Below are 20878 nucleotides of genomic sequence, written 5' to 3'. Positions count from 1 at the left end.
GGTTAGTCACTCATTTATCTAAATGAAAGATATATTATAGTATTCACATTGTCATTCATTGATGAAAATATTTTGCTATCTAGCTAATAATATGGCTTTAAAATAATTTCACAACATAAAAAGTATGTTTATTCAACCTGCTACAAATTCGATTTGTAACGGATTACATGTGAGATTTCCCTAAAATGTATTTTGCACCAGTTTACACCTGGCATCTAACTACATACAGTGTTTGTACCAGGTTATTTTTTAGATTGCTCCATCTTGATAACATTAAGGATTTCATTGCAAAACAAAATAATGTCTCATTGATATGCAATCAAAAGATATGTGGCATATAATAACAACGCTGGATATAGAACGAGATAAAGAAGAAAAAAGGTGACTAGTCTTAAATGTAAAACACACAGATCTAGCATTTAATTATCTTGCACATAGCTATGAAAATAGAGAAAACAATTAAGGATTTCATTGCAAAACAAAATAATGTCTCATTGATATGCAATCAAAAGATCTGTGGCATATAATAACAACGCTGGATATAGAACGAGATAAAGAAGAAAAAAGGTGACTAGTCTTGAATGTAAAACACACAGACCTAGCATTTAATTATCTTGCACATAGCTATGAAAATAGAGAACACATACTAACTTATATTATTTTAGTATATGCATGATTGACCATATGATTGAAATGAAGATATTACAAAGACACCTTGGATTGTTACACTCCTGCAATTGTACATTTTGTAAATATAGTGAATTAAACTTTGTGATACTATTTTTGTCTGTAAAATAACATGAAGAGTGGGAAGCTTCTTACCTTAGTAAGCAAAACAAATCTTGATGTACATATACAGAACATTGCTGTTTTGCCAATAACTTAGAAATGCATATATCTTTAGCAATACATTTTAATTATTTTGTCAGGACATTGACAAGCATGTGTTCAATATCATGTGATTTATACCTTTTTGAATTCACATGGTGTTTTAGGCATTTTTTATTAATCCCAAACGCAACTTCGTTTTTTATTTCTGTGAGCTTGCAAAAGGTCAAACGCAATCACAAATTGAATTGGTCTGACAGATGAGGAATGAAATAAAATAAAAATGCAGTCCTTAATAGGTATATTCTTAGAATACCCGAGTAAAGGGTAACACTACTAAGACCTGCAGCTTGAAATAGGCAAACATAGTTTTAGTGTCTTGCATTAAGAATTGAGTGGTGCAGGGCGAGAAGCACATATGATTTAAACGAAAACCTGTTATGGATTCCAGAGAAGGACATGGAATGTGCTTCAATTTGCTTCTCTAGGCAAAAGCAAATACATGGAATTGAGTGTTTAGTTTATTTATTGGGAAGAACGGTAACAAATATGTTTGCAACCATCCTAAAGCAGGTGACTTGTTGGAATGTAATTTAGTTTGTGAGGTTGTGTGTTATATCTAGTTGATTGCCCAGGGACAGAGTCATCCCTCCCAAAGAACAGAAAAATCTGCCAAATCAGAATAAAGAGCATATTGTTTAGCACACACTAGCTTACACACAACAATATTTCGGTGGCCGTAAGTCATTCTTCCCTCACTCTGCAAGTCAAGTAATCCTTCTCCTAACATGCAACTCAGCCCATTAACTAAAGCTGCAGTTCTGCGCTGCGTGAAAAGGAGAGAGAGCACGCCAGCCTCATATTTGCTAACATGTGGTACCGCAGCTGTCACCCATTGAGCTGGCGAATTTTCTTGCTGCCTAGCGCTTTGCACACACTTTTGCAACATAGTGCAAACATGGGTGTGAGATGTCCAGCATAGGTTTTGTACTGGGGAGGTACCTTTCCAGTACAAAACACTATGCTCAGACATACTGTAAATCGTTTCCCACTTCGTATGTGACCCTAAGTCCAAAGGTTAATAGACAAGGCTTTACATCAAAAACCATGGGCAGTTGTATGTAAACACCCATGCACGACCATGAGACGTACCTCCTGATGCAAAGTAGCAAAAAGGGATACTTTGCATTACTTTAGAGCAAAAGCAAAAATGACTCCATGTTATCTGCAGTGGGCGCAACAACTGTGGCCCATTGAATAAAGGCAGATAATGATATTTCTCTTTCTTCATAAGTAAAATGAGCAGATATTTCACCATACAGGCAAGATGCAACCACAGTTTTTTAGTTCTTCCTCCTTTCTGTCTCTCCTAGACTGACATGTTAGTTACTGACTTTGACACCAGGATAAGAGATACGCCTCTTTCTGTTAGGAAAACCTTAGTTCAGGCCTTGATTCTTAGTAAATTGGACCATGGCAATGCTTTACTAACATCATCCAATGAGTCCTTAATGTCCAAATTACAAGTGGTCCAAAACACAGCCGCACAACTTGTATTCCATTAAAATTGAGGAAATTGCTTAAAACAATCTTATTTTAATTGTTCTGCCTCTGCTCATCGCTAGCGCCGCGATACCTCTTCGGATGTGATTCATGCACTATAGTACGTTATATTAACATAAAATGACCAAATCCATGCCTGGTACTAGATGGTCTTGAGGGTGCTTCCAATACGATTGGCCAATTCTATGAGATCCAGCAGTGCAGGATGCCATTTTAGTTCAAAATAAGCCTATCACATAACAGACTGGAAAAGCATAAACAGACTGTCTTTTTCTGTTGGGTGAAGTCATATGCATTTGTTCAATAAGTGGTTGTAATCGCCTAATGTAAATGTGTCAGCTGAAAAGAAAAAATTCACAAAAACTTGAACAGTTTCTCTGAATGTGGTATGTACTTCAGACCCTAAGTATAGTTGACAGCAGCCTTTCTTCATATTTCTTCTGATGTCAAGCATGTCTGACGAATTGCAGATGAAAGAGCACTCCATCAAATCATGTTAGACAAAAAACTGCTTACTCAGCTCCCATCAAAATTTCCCATACGTTCTGATTAAGGCCAGCATGAGTGTTATTATAAGGAATTATAGGATTGCACAAGCTGTAAGAAAATCAATTGATGAACATGGTATAAAAACTGTCCATCTTTCACCATGTTCTAACAGTTTGATTCATGCTCCGCCATAGCTAGGTGAACTGCCTCTGAAGGACACTGTGATGGAACTGAGAAGCTGTTCTTTGAATATGGCAGCCTCTGAGGCAATTCCACATCTGGACTGGTGAGCTGGTGCCATCTCTGAAAAGCAAGGAAAAACCACTGATGGTTATTTATAAATACATTTTGTCATAAGTTTAGCTGCCCTGCACAGTATGCAATGTGGTGGTTTGTACATGATCCAATAGTTCATTCAAACCAATTGAGATAAGGATTGTATCTGTTTCATTGAATACAAAAATATGCAATTGTGGCTTAATGACAGATAAAACTAAAACCGCAATCCACAATCCGCACCTGTTTAAAAATAACCTTCAGTGTGTGGTATTTCCCCAGATGATTCCTTTCACTACCATATTTTTGGGCTTTTGCTGAACCCATTTTTATAGCCTTTGAGAATCTGCACACTTTCCTCCTGCTAATCAGAGGTAAAGTGCTTTTGTGCTCCCTTCCAAACATGGTAAAATTGATATACACCTAATTGGATTATCAAATTTACTTACAAGTCCCGAGTATATGTAACTACCTGTAGACACGGCCTGTGTACATTGAATGCTACTAGTAGTTTGCACCACTCATTGTGCCACCTACTAAAGTAGCGCCACAAAATATGTCTACACACTGCTATTGCAGCTTATGTGTGTAGTTTTAAAACTGCCATTTAAACCTGACAAGATAAACATTTTGACAGGCCTATACCTTCCTTTTAAATACTTATAGGTCAGCCCACAGGCCCTAAATGCTCATAAGACAGGGTATTAAAAAAAGATAGACATGTATATTGAATGTTTTACACGTGCTGGCAGTGAACCCCCCCCCCCCCCAAAGTTGTTTTTCACTGTAGCAAGGCTAGCTCGCCCATAGATTAACAATTGTGTACCCTATCACATGTCATAAGTGCTTATTCACTTTGGGAACAGCTGGAGAGATATGCCTTCCACTCATTTTAATCATACTTAAAAATCTGCTTTAGTATAAGGTTGTTTTATTAATTATATCTTTGGAAATTCCACTTTTTGAAAGTTGGCATTTTCCTCTCTATGCCAAATGTCACTTTATGGCAGTGTCCAGAGACTCTTTTGTGGTGTGATATGTGTTCCTCCCAGACAGTGAAGAAAAGAGCCTTGGGTGTTCCTGTTCTGAGCAGGGAGGCCTGGGGGATTGTGCCCAGCTTCTTCCTGAGCTTCAAAGGGTAGCCTGAGAGCTGCATCCAGCTCCTTCCTGACTTCAGAATAAGCCTCCCCTATCACTGGTAGATGCAGCTCACACCTGGACCTTACTGCTTCTTTTTGTTTCACTAGACAGACTACTGCTAAACCCAGGGGAAGGGGAAAGCTAACCAGAACCAGTTTTAGAGTTAGGCCAAGGTATGTCCACACCCACAGGGCATACACGTGTCATCACCAGAACCTGAAATCAGAACACTTCTGGACCTGAGACGATTCAGATGAAAGACTGCTCTGCTGTATGAGGAAGGAAGGTTGAACCTGTTTGCCTTGAACCCAGGACCCCAGAAATGATTCCAAGGTTCAGTTGGCTGATCTCCTGTTTGAGCTACAGAGACACACCAAGCTTCTGGAGGCTTTTCCTACTTTGCATCTGACCAGACCCAACTGGACCTCAATAGGTTCCCTCTGCTGAACAAAAGAAGTAGCTTCATACCTATATATTTGTTAGGCAGAGTCTCTCACCATCTTAAAAAGCTCAATAGAAGTCATAAGGGATTAAAAAAAAAAGAGCATCAATAGATATAAACATGATTTCTTAACATGTATTAGAAACAGTACACATGCACTAATTTATTTCAATCTTGTCTATATGGTTTTTATTTCTATTGTTTCTGTCTAAAAAAATGTATAATTTATTTTCAAGCAAAAAGTTAATATACTAATACAGTGTGGTACAAAGAAAATCCATCATGTAGTACAATCTCATATGCAACAAAACCAAGATACTGTGGAACAATAACCAAAAATAATTCTCTGACCATACAAACCTCATATACTCATCATCATCATCATCAAATTTACTTTATTCGGTTTAAAAACACACCATAAAAGCATACTAAAAAAAAGACATGTATGTCAATAAAATTGTAAAACCTTGATTAACATATAAAAACATTAAAAGCATAGCAAAAGCCACAGCAACAAAATCAATTAAATATATTTTTCCTAAAACATTTAGGCACTTCAGGTTTTGCTAATTTTCCTTAAAATTTTTACAGCCGCAGAGAGAAAACTAGAAACATTTAAAATTTCCCACATATTCGACAATAACTGCAGGTACAGGAATGCTGGCTTGGCTTGCACAAAGCCCTTATTAACTAAGATTGGCAAGATAAAACGCTTCCTGATACCAGTAAGGTGTTTGCAGAAGAAAATAAAGTGCATGGTGTCCTGACCTGAAAAATCATCCGATGTGCAGGCGCCTAGGTCTTCCAATCTCTTCCAGCCTGGCGATTTTCCACAAAAAAAGTGGAATTGATTTAATCTAAATCTAACCAGTAGGAATCGGTGGTTTGGGTTTGTGACCAAATCTAAGTATGGTTCCATGGTCACTGTAGTCTTCAGCAATTGGTGTGCCCTTACAGTCGGTTTTACCAGCTCTCTCTCTTCTCTGGCCATAGTGGCTATTCGCAAATATGTTTCTTTGACCCACTTAACATCTCCCCTCACCAATTTTTCAGGGAAGTTGTATAAGTCAGGTCTGCCCAATCTCATTGACATATTATAGACATATTTGAGCCAGGGAATACGGGACCCATAATCAAGGGCCAGGCAATCTTTCAGAATTGCGCGATTTAGCCCTAAATCAGGATTTAGCCAGGTTACAATCCATTTTAACAGGGAGGCCATAGCAATTAAATCTTCGACAAAACCAACCCCACATTCTTGATGAACAATGTAACTGGCTGTCGATTGCGGAACAGATAATATGTTCCTGAGGAACTTATCTTCAACCACCTGGATTGCCTTCACATTCCTAATGCCCCACAGGTCAGCCCCGTACATTGCAAGGGAGATACATTTTGCTCTATAAATTTTTAGGAGGGCCTTCATGGGTCTAGCTCCTAGTTTGCGTGCGAAGCCTAAGACCGCCAATGTGGCTCTAGTTAAGACATTCCTTTTAGCAAAAATTTGATTTCCCCACGAGCCCTGGTCATCAAATAACACTCCTAAATACGGGAACGTGGAAACCCTAGTTATTATGTTCCCTTCACAATAAAAGGTTTTAACCCTCGAAGTGTTACAGCCAGTTACCATTACATGAGATTTTGAAAAATTTACAGTAAGGTCTAAAGATCTCATGAAGGCTGCAAACAGGTTTAAGAGTGACTGAAGGCCAACAGCAGTTCTGGCTAGCAGGGCAGCATCATCCGCATAAAGAAGCGCCGGGATCAAACATTTCCCGGCTCGAGGAATATCTTTACAACCTGCAATTAAGGCGGAATCAAGGTTGTTGATATAGAGCGTGAAAAGTAGGGGGGCCAAAATGCACCCCTGCCTAACGCCATTGGTAATGTTAATGCCTTTAGTACAGTTGCCCATCTGGTCGTACCTCACGGTGGCTGATAAGTCCCTATGTAGATCTGCAAGGAAGTATACAATATTTTTATCAACTCCTAGATTTAAGAGCATGGTCCAGAGTTTGGACCTATTCACTCGGTCAAAGGCCGATGATAGGTCCATGAATGCTAAGTAAAGTGCACCCTTCTTGGCAATAATATATTTTCCGATCAAAAGATGTAAATTTAAACATTGATCTATCGTACCCATACCCTTTCTAAAGCCATACTGTAGGGCTGAAAGGGTATCTGTTTCCTCAAGCCATCCCGTGAGTTGTCCTAACACGACCCTACCGAGCACCTTAACTGCAGAGTCGATGAGGGAAATCGGGCGACAACAACTAGGATCCCCTCTATTACATTTTTTGAAGATGGGTATTATTACGGACTCCGACCATGTACTTGGCAGTTCTAGCTGAAAGGCATTAACAAAAACATTATATAATATTTTTGACCAGATCTTAATATCTGCTTTAAACAGGTCTGCCTCAGGTATGACTCAGTAAAAGACAGGGCGTATTTCTCCACATTAAAGTCAGGGTTATTGCTAGTGACTACCCTTTCATAGACTGATTTAAAGTGATTTAGCCACGCCTGTTCCTGGATACCACAGTCAAGTTCACTGTTACTGGATTCCTGAAAAAAGGACTTGTTCACCACTGCCCAAAATTTTGCGCTCTTATTAACTACATCAACGGAGAGGAGCTCATCCCGGGCATCCTCCCTAATCTCCTTTTTTGGATTCTTCAACGCCAATTTATATGTTTTCCTTAATCCAGCTATGGCTATTTCATCTGATGGATTGGATTTCAAAGCGGCCAACAGGTTCCGATGTACTCTCATTCATACCACATTCATTAGGCAAATAAAACAAAGGCATTAAATTCAGCAACATCAGAAACACAAGATGTGTCTTGTATCCGTGAGGACCTCTGGAAGAAACACATTCAGCTCTTTCATTAGAGCACAAGTTATAACTTTTCACTAAATACGTTGCTCCTCTTGTCTTGCCTTCTGAGACTAGGTGCAGTCTCAGAAGACAAGAAGAGATGACCAACATATTTAGTTATTGCTTTGAATGCTCTAACATGTCTATAAGATAAAGTGTAAACTTTGAGCATCTACAGAAAAGCCTTGCATCACAACACCACGCAGCTTCTGATTGATGGCTTCACTGGATCCAACGCAGAGTGGCACAGAGCCTCACATCACATCATTGCGCAGCTCCTAATTAGTGGCTTCAGTGAATTTTACACAGAGCGACGCAGAGCCTCACAGAATTGTGCAACTCTTGACTGAGATCCTCACCGGAGCCAATTAAGCATGATGTGACACAATATGAAGCAGAGCTCCACAGGCTGCCACACCATGTTCTCATCAAAGTGAAGGTAAAACGTCCAGTGGAACAAACCTAGTCTTGTGTCTGGCACACCCTCAATCATTGTCAGTCTAAACTTGTGACTTCGTCCCGGTCCAGCATGACCAGATACCCCCAGTTGGAACTTTGTGCTTTTAGGCTATATGTCTACCTAAAACTTTAAGAGCTAATAACTACTTTTCTACTGATTGTATTTTTGTCATTCTGGTGTCATTGTATTTAATAAAGTATCCTCTACGGTTCTAAATTGATTTGGAAATCTTCTTGGACTGTATTTTCCACTTTATTACTGTTTGATTACTGCATAAATACTTTACATATCGCCTCTAAGAGAAGCCTAACTGCTTGTGTGCCAAGCTACCAGAGGGTTAAGCACATGTTTATTTAGTGAATTTTGTGGTTTACCCTGATAAGAATTGTGATGGTTATTTTACATGGGCTCTCACCCCTTTTAACAAATACTCCACTACTGTATTTGATCTAATTACCAAACCCTTCAGGCAGAGGTCTCCCCTTTGCCTTACTTTAAGTGTGTGGATTGCCTCCACTCCTCTCCTCTTCTCTCCTCTCCTTTGGGAGGGAAGACATTAGCTTTAGGCAGGAAGGGGGTAGAAAGGCACAGAGGATTGTATGTTTAGACAGCAGGACTCCAGGTATTTTTTTCAATATGGATTTGGGTGGGATATGATATAAAGAGAGTGTCATGATTAGGGGGCAGTGTTCCAGTTAATTGTATTCAATCTGGGTGGGAAGCTAAATGTACATGTTGATCGGACTGGTTAGCAGGAGGCCAGACATTTGTATCTTTCGGAGACGAGGCTATGTTCCATATGTTCCATATGACTACCACCTTTTCTACCACATTTTCTCCTCCACATAGATAGAGAAAACAGTGATTTATGATTTGGGGGGGAAACCCTACATAAGCTAAAATTACTGATAGAAAATAACGGATGTTTTTCATGTCCTTCAGAACCCCTTAGTGAAAAATACCACCTTAACTGTTACCATCTATGATTCTTGTCTCCTTTTGGTTCTGCTAACACCTCTAAAAAACTCTCTCACTATTATAGGATCCAGCCCATTCAGGTTAAGTAGCCTGGCTTTTATTGGCTTACCCAGTTGTATTCTGGCTCCTCTCCTGCACAAATACAGGTTTAAACCTTCCAATTATTAATTTGTGTTGCAGATAGCAGTGTATTTATTCTTCACTTTGCTTTCAATTGACTTTATTTTGTATTTCTGCCTTGCTGATTTTCTTCTCCACCCTCCATCATGGTTTCAAAATCTCACAAAACCTTCATATTTGATGGATTGCTTTGTTTTCAATAAATAGAAGTAATCTTGCTTAAGCACAATGCATGAATAGTGCTGCTTTCTCCACCACCTGGATTAGCAAACTGCTTACTCAGTCCAAGCTATAACTTACCACACTGTACTGGCCCTCTTCAAACAAATGCAGGATTTGGATGCTGGGGCAGGTGCGAAGCTTCCTGGGGTGGAACACAAATCCTGGATGCTTAGGAAGACTACACTGGTTGCTACACTAGAGTTAAGGTGTTAATCCATACCCATGTGTCCAAGAATCTACATGGCTATCACATATGTATTTTCAAATCTTATATTAATATATTAGGTAAGTGTCTTAGGACATACTTTCCAACAGCTCCTTTGTGGAAAATATTCCACTTCTTTGAAATCAGATGCTTCAAAACGCAATAAGTGAGGACAATACATTTCCCAGATTAAAAAATGGTTAGGAGTTATTCTACATTATTATTGTGTTGAACCACTGTACATTTCACGGGAGTATTTTGACCTGTTGGTTCTGTTTCTTGGTCAATGCTTTTCATTTTTTGATGGCATACCTTTGACAAAATTAAGAATTCAATGCCTACCAAGTGTCAGAACTCACCTCAGTCAAGGAGCCTTTGATAGAGAGGAGTTTATAGATTATCCAGACTGGAATGCAGATTATGGAGGACATTGCCAACATCCATCCAATAGCATCAGCCCACCATGGGTATACATATGTTTTATTGTACGTCAGGGGTGTGTATTTAATCACAGAGAACAGGAATGTTGCCTGTAAAGGAGAATAGAAAAATATGAAGAGTACGATTAGAAGTGAAGGTCTAGGCATGATCAGAACAATGTGCATTGATGAAGAACCAAAGAAAAACAAGATTGTGATGAGGTCTTATTTGGGTCACCTAAAACATACTTGGAGCCTGATTATGAATCTGGCGGTCCGAGGACTGACAGACTTGCGGTGGGGCGGTGGTGGCAGATCCAGCACCCGTGGTCCTACCGCCCCATTAGGAGTTGGTAGGTCAGACTGCCTTGTGACCGTCAGCTCTCCCGCATTGGAGCAGCTGCCAGATGCCACAATATGGTTGGCAGGAACTCAGCGGTCCCACAAGGCATTTTACAAGTTTCCTCTCCTCTAGGGTTTACATGGAGGCCCTTACTCCATGTAAACTGTGGAGGAGAGAAAAAGGGCCCCCCATGACTCAATCGCTTGTGGATGTACATAAAGGGGCATAACTGGTGCCTCCTGTGTGCATGCACATAGGTTCCTACAATCATGGACTTTTGAGTCCATGCCATGCAGGAACCTTGTAGTGCAATCCTATTCCGCCGCTCCGCCCACCTGCCAGACTACCTACAAGTCGTAATCTGGTAGGCGGATGCAGCGCCCTTCGGTGGACCGGTGACGAGGTGAGGTGCACCGCCGTGCCACTGCTCTACCTAAGGGTCGTTCTCAGGTCCATGGAGTTGATCATTCTATTCCTACAAGGGAAGCAGCTCTCCCTCAACACATATTCTTTGTTATTTCTTTCTTCTAACCCCAACTCGTTCATCTTCATAAAAATGTATCTGAGTGACTCTTCACTTCTAGTATGCATGTTTCAGTGTAAACGGTATTTGTAGGAAATCAATGGTATTTGAAGCTATTACCCTCTCCATTCATGCCAATCACTCTTGTGAATGGCATGAAATGTCATTAGGCATCTCAAAGTAGACACTGATTCTCTGTCTGTATTGAATGACTGGACTTATCATTTGGTTAGCCTCATCTTCAGGTGGGTTAGCAGATGCAAGGATCTGTGTGTGGTCAACCCTATACCTTCCAATAAAGAATACTTTGAATATAAGTACTTAGGGGCTGATTACGAGTCTGGCGGTGCTGCGCTAGCTTTACACCGGCACAGTACCGCCAAAGCCGTGCATGGCCCGCCCACCTGATTACGAGTACAACTCGTGTCTGGCGGGCTTTTCTTTTGCTGTTCCCACGGCGGTGCTGGAACTTGGGGTGCATGCAAACAGGGGGGCTCATGTTGTGCCCCCGAATGATTCCCCATGGCAGAAAAGACCGCCAGACTCATAATCGGACTCTTCATTACTTTATTGGACAACATTTGGATGTTAGTAAACAAAGGATAGCACTTTTGATATTTTGCCCAGAGCTCTGCAGAGCTATTTTTACTGTTCTGGGGTCATAAAGGCAGCATACTGTAACAAGCATTGGCAAAGCCAATAGGTCTCAGCGATGTGAGAGCTATTGGCTTTGTTAATGTCAATGCCGACACTCAGCCGCCTTGGAACAACTTTACCTTCATACCATGAGGCACAATATAGTTTGGTGGGTTGATGCACCTGCTGCAGGAATATATATGAAGCCTGAAGGACGCTAAGGGGACAGATCTATTACTTCTTCCTGCTGGCACAATATATTTAAGGAGAATAATAAATTAAATCTCGATTTTTATTACAGCACCTCCCCTCTAAAACATCATGATTTATGGCCTTACCCCTTAACTGATCTTGCATCTTGGTTCCAGCTGCTAAGTTCGTACACAGACCCTGATCTTGTTAGCATTTTCTTCTACAATGGCTGGGGATATAAGAAGGAGGAATGAAAGTAGAAACTAAAATAGAACTGACTGTGTAGATCCATGTGGTGCAAGCTTCTTGCTTATAGACTGAAAGAGGTATCTCAAAATAAAGTTTTCCTGTTCACTGTCCTTAACCATCACAAACATGTTAAAATATTAAGTAATAATAGTATTTCAATTAATGTTAAAATAGTAGGTAAATAAAGCAAATGACAAAACGGGAAACATTTTTAATTTCATACTAACAATAACTCAGAAGAAAATAACTGAACAGCGTACTTTTTTCTGATGATTTCCTAAAAGCTTGTTTGACATATGGCCTTTCATATTGTCCTAAACGGAGCATATCATATCAATATGGCCACCAACAAACCAAGCTATCTAACAAAGTTAAACACTCCACAAGCAGTAATGTCTGCGGTGCACATCAAGGATTAAGACTCAAACCTTGCATAAACAAGTAGTCATCTAATAGACTGCGAAGATGGTACTACCACCAGGAATCGGAGAAAAATAACAGCCCATAATTATCTGAAAAAGCCTGTCTGTTTTAATGTGGCGATTGTACCACATGCAGGTGGTGAAAAAACATTTATGGAAAAGTTCTGTCATACATTGGATGCAGAGATGTACTTACTCAGAGCTGCAAGAGGATTCTGACATTTAATAAGGCTGTTTGCTGATGCGGGGGCGAGCACTTGAAAAACAGACTGGTGGGTTGGTGTGTGCATGCTGTTGTAGGGGTGTGGCTTACACAGGTGTGTTTAAGAAAATAACTTTAGGTTGAGAGGATCACCAGGACATTAATTTAAAAAAATCCTCTGACTTTGAAGTCAGAGAAAGAAAAGTGAACAGGCACCCTCAGAAAACACTGTCTGACATTTCACCTTGGTCTTTGAATGCACAGCAAATGTAACAAGATAATAATAGGATTTACAGGCCTGTTTACAGAAATGAAGCTCAGAGCAAGAGAAAACGCGAGTGCTCGTGTGAAAAGCTCAAAAACAAAGAAAAACTTAGGGCCTGCTTTTGAGTTTGGCAGTCTTGCAGTTGTGGTGGTCTATCTGCCGCATTATGACTTCTAAAGTCGTTGCAGTGGAGGACCGCCCGCTGCGCCAGGTGGAGGAGCGTCACAATGTAGTATTCTGAGCAGGCCTTGCCCAGTCCTGCTTAGCAAATTACGAGCTCCTGCACCGCCGGACATTTCATGGCAGGAGAACCGCCATGAAAAGGCTGGCGGTGCAGGAATAAAGGGGGCCCTATAGGGCCCCTGTGCTCCCGCCATGGGCAAACATTTAGATGGCACATTTTGTGTTCCCCCAAAGGTCCAGCATGGCATGGACATCACCGTGCATGCCGTGCTGGAACATTTTTGATGTTCTCATTGTGGTGCCTGTTTTCCAGGCACCACCATGGGAACGGGCAAGGACCGTCCACCGTCCAAGAGTTACACTGTAATACAGCCGGCGGTCCTTGCATGGGTTTGGCCCAGCTGTGCTTACGGAAAGCCGGCGCGACTGTGCTAAAGTTGGATCAAGCCCCTAAAACAGTTCTTAAAATGGGACAGTTGATGGATAGTACTAATTGGTCCATGCTCTCAGGGAGGACTAAACAAAGGAAGAGGCATGATGTATGCATGGCATGGACAAATGGGGAGAAAGAATATGACAGCAACGATGGAGCCAGCAAATGTGTGCAGGCTAAACCCACATATTGAATACAACAGTCTCTTCGAGACAGCACATGAGCTGTCTAGCCGAGACCTAAAAATGTCTCCCTTCCTTTATCTGTCCACATACCTTAATCCTGGAGTTCTTGCTAAACTAAACATTTACTTTCCTTCTCAGAACTGCATGGATTTCTCACATTATTGGTCTCCTCCTTTTTCTCACAGAAGCAGTTCCCCAGGGACGGGGTTGCAGTTAAACAATGTTACGTCAGCTCACTTACAGTGGCCTTTTTGTCATTCATCAAATGACAAAGCATATTGATTCCACTATGTCTAGACCAGCACAGTCAGTGACTATTAGGGTGTAGGAATGTGAGACACGCTCAGTGTTTGGTTCACTGATAAAATATCGAAACCACAAATATCACAGAACATAAATATTGTGTCAAAAATATCAAGCATAAAAATATTGTTATCCTATTCTTAAATGTAAATAACGAAAATATTTGAAAAAAATCATTATACACTAATATTGAGCACAAAAATATTGTTTTTTAATGTAAACATAGTTAAACATAGCATACATTAAATATATTAACATTAAACTGTGATACATTGTAAATTAAATATATTTAAATATTTTATAGTTATATAAAACTTTTATACTTACGTAAAAAACTCATATGTGTGTGTTTATTTAAACATATGTCATTTTAAACTAATATTAAAATAATAATTATAATTTATTTTACAATTTACTACCTGTCAGAGGCTTTCTGCCCGATATCGTTGGTTTCACTCCAACCACTGTATTATGATGACAACGGTTGAGGGCAAACCTGCGGGGGTATTCTGCTGTGCTTCCGACGTGTCGGGCGTCAGAAGACAAAATAATCCCATAATGACGGTGAATCTGGCCTCTGTTCCGCCATTGTGATTAGGAAGGCACTTTCCGACAGCCTTTCCATGTCGGCCTTTCTGACATGGAAAGGCTGTCTGAAAGTGACTTTGGGGGCCCCTAGCAGGGCTCCCTCCCCTCTGGCCCTCTGGCCCGCTGATATGGGGCTTGAGGGGCACCTGTGGTGCCCCCAAAACATCCCTGCACCAAGTGGCAGGCACCACATGGTGCCTACCACACAGTGCAGGGATGCATGGTGCCTGCCACACAGTGCAGGGATGTTTAAAAACATCAAATTTTCAATGCCAGCTTGTGCTGCAGGCCTGTCCGCCTGCCGCACAAGCTGCCATTGGATAATTTATGTTTCCGACTGCCCCTAGGTTGGTCGCATCCAAATTGTGCGGTTGGAACCACCAACCTACAGTTGGGTGGTTCCACACATCGTAATCACCCCATAGATATTTTTAACATCAATGTTACCAAAATAGATATTTCTACCATCAATATTACTTTGCTTCAAAACTATGGGCTGATTACCACGGTGGATGGACTTCAGTCCATGCACCATCGTTTCATATTTGGGACCTCCCGCCTACAAGGCGGCAGTCCCACAGTACGCATTACGATGCGACTGCCACTGAGGCGGTAGCATTTCCTATGTTTTGTATTGCAGCGGGTGCCTTGGTCTGCAGCACCCGCCGCAGTACAAGACAGAGACTGGTTACATATCCTTTCACTACGTGGCAGGCACCTTACGGTGCCAACCACATGGTGCTGGGATATGTAGTGAGACAGCCCGAGCACATGTCCCAGCTCCAGGGATAAAGGGGGGCCCGCTGCGGGCCCACAAATCAGTTTCCGCCAGCCATTTCACAGTGAGTTTACCACCGTGGAGTGACAGATGGAAAGGGATATCATAATCCCTGCAGGCAATAACAGTTGCTCCGGCGGGCTGTCGGATTAAATTTGCCCGTTTGGACCATAGCGGTCAGTCTTTCCGACTGCCACACTTCCGCCCGCCATCGTAATATGGTGGGCGGAAAGCCACATTACAATGGCGGAGGGACCACCACCGACAGCCTGTCGGTGATTGTCCCTCCACCGTCGTAATCAGCCCCTATGTTCCGGTCAATATTTTTGCACACAATATTTGTGCATCATGACATTTTAAACTTGATATTTCTGCTCCTCGATATTTTTTTAAATATTTTTTGGGAGTATCGTAGTGTTTCCCATGTGGCTTACCAGAGCCCACTCCTATAGCTGTGAAACAGGATGCAAATGGGAGGCATAGATTGTGTATAAAAGTAATTTTTGCTAGTTTTTTTGTCCTCTTTTGCCCTTCTCTGGAGATAATATTCCAGTTCTATTCAACTCCATAGCACTAAGGCACTGATTATAAATCCAATATTTGTGTGTATAGGAGTTGCATATGGATCGATATTCCCAGTTAAATGTTAATTTTAATCCGCCACTATTTCCCTCTGACAGATTTCAGCAGGTCAATCCTACTCAAATGTGTAGGGGCAGGTGGATAAAGCCAAGAAAAATTAAAAGAATGCAAAATCATTGTGTTAAAAATGAAACCTGGGGGGCATGGCCAAGATGGTGTCTTGGTAGGACGCTTACACGAGGCTCTCCGCTCCCACGGGCCCTTAATAGCGATTCTGGCGGCGCAAGGGTGCCAATATTAGCTACAAACCTCTCTGGAGCGATGCTGCATGGTGAAGAGGGCAAAGTGGCAGCGTCCCATGCTCTGGAGCCAGCCATCTCCTCACGACTGGATCCCCTCGCGGAGCCGTAGCGCGTTCAGAGGGCCCACGGTGATATAACAATGAGGATGAGAGATCGGCACTTCTTGGCTGCCCCCGGTGTGCCCGTCAGGGTCGCTCTGCGCACTATCCTTGCAGTGTCCCCCTGGCTGAACAGCAGCGGAACCCACCTGTTACTGCAGGGGCAAATCCAGACCGCAGCAGTGACTCAAGGCCTCGGCGCCATCACCACCAGTAGGCCACACTCCCGATGACCTAGGGGGAGGAGCTGCTACGGCCGCGACCATCGTTTTTTTTATTGAATTTCTAAGATATTTTAAATTTTATTTCTTAACTGTATCCTGGCTTTATAATTCAGAGGGTGGGTGTGTGAGTAGCTGTATGAGTCTGTGAGTGGGTATATGAGTGACCATATGGGTGTGTACACTGCTGTGTGAGGGGGTGCATGAGTGCCTGAGTGGGTCTGTTAGTGGGTGTTTGTGAGTGTCTGAGTCGGTCTGTGACTGGGTACATGAGTGTCTGAGTGGGTTTGTGAGTGTTTGCATGAGTGTCTGAGGGGGGTCTGTGAATGGATAGATGAGTCTCTGAGTGGGTGAGTGAGTGGGTGCATGAGTGTCTGAGTTGGTCTGTGAGTGAGTGTGTGAGTATTTGAATGGGTCTCTGAGTGGGAGAGTGAGTGTCTGAGTGGCTTGGTCAGCGGTGTGTGTGAGTCTCAAAGTAAGTGTGTGTGTGGGGGCATGAGTCTCTGAGAGGGTTTGTGAGTGGGTTCATGAGTGTCTGAGTGGCTGTGTGAGTCTCTGAGTGGGTTTGTGAGTCTCGTGATAGCTCTGTGAGTCAGTGCATGAGTGTCTAAGGGAATCTCTGAGTGGCGTTATGAGTGTGTGTGAGTGTCTCAGTGGGTCTGTGAGTGAGTACATGAGTGCCTGAATGGATCTATGAGTGGCTGCATTAATCAATGAATCAATCAATCATTGTTTGTAAAGCGTCGCTACTCACCCACGAGGGTCTCAAGGTGCTAGGGGGAGGGAGTGGGCTGCTGAACCGTCTGAGGGCTGGGGTTCAGTTGAAGAGCCAGGTCTTGAGATCCTTCCTGAATTAGGTTAGCGACGGGGATTGTCTGAGGTGGAGAGGCAGGGTGTTCCAGGTGTTGGCAGTGAGGTAGGAGAGGGATCTTCTTCCAGTTCCAGTTCTAGTCTTGTGGATCTGAGGGATGGGGGCCAGGGCCAACTGGGGAGAGCAGAGGAGTCTGGTGGGTACATGGAATGAGAGGCAGTGGTTCAAGTATGCTGGTCCTGCATCGTGGAGGGATTTGTAGCCGTATGTGAGGAGCTTGAAAGTGCTTCTTTTGTTGACTGGAAGCCAGTGGCGTTCTCAAAGGTGTTTGGTGATATGGCTGCGCGGGGGATGTAGAGGAGCAGTCTGACTGTGGCATTTTGAACATTCTGTAGTTTTCTGAGGATTTTCTGGGTGACACCAGCATAGAGTGCCTTGCCATAAACGAGTCTGCCGCTGATGAGTGCGTGGTTTACCGTTTTTTGGAATTGGTGTGGATCCATCTAAATATCTTTTGAAGCAGGTCAAGCGTCTGGAAGCAAGATGAGGAGAAGGCGCTTTTCTGATGGTTTATTGTGAGAGAGGACTCCGGTATGGTGCTGAGGTTTTGTGCGTTGTCTGTGGGGGTAGGCGGGGTTCCCAATGTGGAGGGCCAGAAGGAGTTGTCCGAGTTGAGTTTGAGGCAACTGTTTTTCATCCAGGTAGTAATGGCCTTCATCCACTGTGGGAGTTGTTTCTGGAAGTTGATGAGGGAGAGCATCAGCTGGGTGTCATCGACGTAGGAGACGATGTTGATTCTATAGTTTCTGACGATGGCTGCAAGAGGGGCCATGTAGACATTAAAGAGGGTGGGCTCAGGGAGGAGCTTTGGGGTACTCCGCAACAGAGGTAGTCTGACTCACTGTGTTCAACCAGTGAGGAATGAGTGGATCCAGTCCAGGGCCTTGTCACGGATGCTGGCTTCTTGGAGTCTTGTGACTAGGGTGTTGTGAGAGACGGTGTCTAAGGCAGCAGAGATGTCTTGCAGGATGAGGGTTGGAGTTCTATGGTTGCTTCTGAAACAGGATTGGGAGATGTCCAGGACATGGATTGCTTTGATTAACTCAAAGTCTTTGGCGTTGGTGCATGAGTGTCTGAGGGAGTCTGTCAGTAGGTGGGTAGGTCTCTCAGTGGGTCTATGAGTGGGTGTGTCAGTGGGTCTGTCAGTGGATATGTGTTTGAGTGGGTTTGTGAGGAAGTGTGAGAGTGTATGAGTGGGACTGAGAGTGGGTATGTAAGTGTCTGAATGGGTCTGTGAGTGGATGTGAGAGTGTCTGTGTGGGTCAGTGAGTAGGTATTTAAAGGTCTCATTGGGTCTGTGAATAGGTGTGTGTACCTGCACGGGTCTGTTTGTGGGTCTATGAGACACACCCCCTCAGACCCATGTAGGCACTCACTGACCCTCTCACATATCAACCGAGAAAGCCACACACCCACTCACAGACACACACAGGCACTCACACACCCTCTCACAATTCTATGCTAGCCAAAGACCCATCTCTCACTCTGCTAATACACCACTCTGCTTCCTCCCCAATTCTGTGAGTGCTTTATCCTGCTTTTGCTTTCTACTTCCTCTCCCCCGTTAAAACAGATATTGGCCTTGCCCCCCTCGCCGGGCTGATTTCGTCCCCAGGGACCCCCAACCCCCAGGTCCCTGCCAAAACTTAATGAGGGAGGGGACTGCATGGCCCCAATCCCTGGGAATATATCCTCCTGGGGATGCTATTCCCCCGGGCCTGTCCAAATTTCAGTGGGGGAGGGGCACCAGGCAGTACCCCACTCTGGGCTGATTTTAGACCTGAGTACCCCACCCAGGGTACCAGTGTACTGTGTTGGGAACCGCGGGGAGCCTCTGCTGGCTCTTCACCTGCCGGCATTACTCCCGCACATAGGTTGTAGCCTAAAATGCTGCTCTCTGCATGTAGGAGCAATCCTTTCATCGGTTTCCCGGTCTGCTTGACAGCAGGCAAGAAAACAAATGAAAACTCAGCTCCCAACAATCAGGAGCAGTTTGACAGCTCCCACCTACTGAGAGTGGAGTTTTTCTCGCTTTTGGGATCTATCACACACACACACACACACACGCATATACACGCATATGACTTAGTGGTGGTCACCATACACTTATACTTACTTTAACTATGCATACCTTGGGTGGTAAAGACATGTGTTGTAAAGGCATATGCACAGTAAAGATTTGCATTGTAAAGGCTACGTGGTAAAGGCACTGCATAGTTAAAACATCGTAGTAAATGATTGTTACAGAAAACATTTGAACCAGTCAATGGCCATTAGGAGGAGCTCAAAGATGTTGTTTGTCATCTTGGTTCAAGTATCTCTTTGATTCCTGAATACTGGTATTTCACTACTATTTCACCTTTGAAACCATACTATCCCTCCCCTCTTTAAGCGCATAGTGTCTGTCTCCCTGAGATCTTACCACGCACACAGCTGGTGTTGCAAATCTCCAGCAGTACTTGATCACCGGCAGTGGCCTGTAGCCAATCATTTGTTCAATATCACCATAGAATTTATCGGCACCTGGAAAAAATGAGGAAGCAGATTTGATGTATGAACAGAATCATGCGAACGAAAACCGTGGAATCCCTGTGCTGTCTTCTGAGACATTAGGCACCCAGACTCTTCTATCCATGATTGAATGTAGGAAACAGTGGGTGGGAGGAATGTCAGAAGTTATTTTGTAGCTTTGAGCTACTTGCTTCTATGTATATAATATTAGTATCCTCCAAGGAAAAATAGAAAAATCATGGCCTTATACTACCTTAGCACGCCCATTGTGATGAGCCTGGTGGGTTGATTCATTCTTTTGTAGAAGTATGTTTATTTTTGGTTAATCTGTATTGTGTTACTTACATGCATTATGGACGTCTCCCCCTACAGTGTTAGGTTCTTTGGCTTTAACATGCCCCAAGTACTCTGGAGTTTTAAAAGAGGCAAGTGGCACAATTGTAAAAGAATTAATAAAGTACAAATAAAAATAATATACACATTTCATAGTGGAAAAAAGATGTATTCTTCAGCAGTACTCATGGCATCACAACATATGATGCCCGATTGAGAAGATTGGAGTTAATCTGACATTTCCATATTGTTTTTTGGTTCTACCTTCACTAAACCAGTGTCCAAAAAGAAATATGACACACGCTTGTCTGTCTCAGGGAATCACACTGTTTACCATAAGATTGATGTGGGTATAGATCTCAGTTGGGTACAACAAGAAAATGATGGATAGAAATGCATCCATCCACAATTTGTAAACCACGGGGAATGCCACTGAGTAGATTTCTATTGAATTAGTTTAGTTTGTCTCCTAAATACAGCAGAGATTCAATAGCTCTTGAAGGAAAGTTTGTTCAGATGATTTTGAATACATTTGTGCATTAAAGAAAATTGTCATATTGAATGTGGGAATTTTCAAAAGAAAAATTGTCAGGAGACAGGAATTTCAGTCTAAAAGTCTATTGAGAAGATGGGCA

The 20878-nt window shown here is 42.6% G+C and overlaps 1 protein-coding gene across 1 annotated transcript in view; it reads right to left on the bottom strand.

Moving 5' to 3' along the window:
- Positions 1-396: 396 nt before the first annotated feature.
- LOC146854876 (sodium- and chloride-dependent GABA transporter 2-like) overlaps positions 397-20878 on the bottom strand; it is a 183692-nt gene continuing 163210 nt past the window's right edge. The window contains exons 7-9 of the mRNA XM_085651051.1: positions 19822-19922; positions 9964-10134; positions 397-3183 (exon numbers count right to left, since the gene is read on the bottom strand). Coding sequence (XP_085507177.1) covers positions 3046-3183; positions 9964-10134; positions 19822-19922 — 410 coding nt within the window. The 3' untranslated portion in view covers positions 397-3045. The remainder of the gene's footprint in view (positions 3184-9963; positions 10135-19821; positions 19923-20878) is intronic.

The sequence above is a fragment of the Triturus cristatus genome, chromosome 4_1 (genome assembly GCF_964204655.1).
Source record: "Triturus cristatus chromosome 4_1, aTriCri1.1, whole genome shotgun sequence".
Lineage (NCBI taxonomy): Eukaryota > Metazoa > Chordata > Amphibia > Caudata > Salamandridae > Triturus > Triturus cristatus.
Note: the sequence above shows the minus strand (reverse complement) of the source record. Positions and strands in the feature narration are given on the sequence as shown.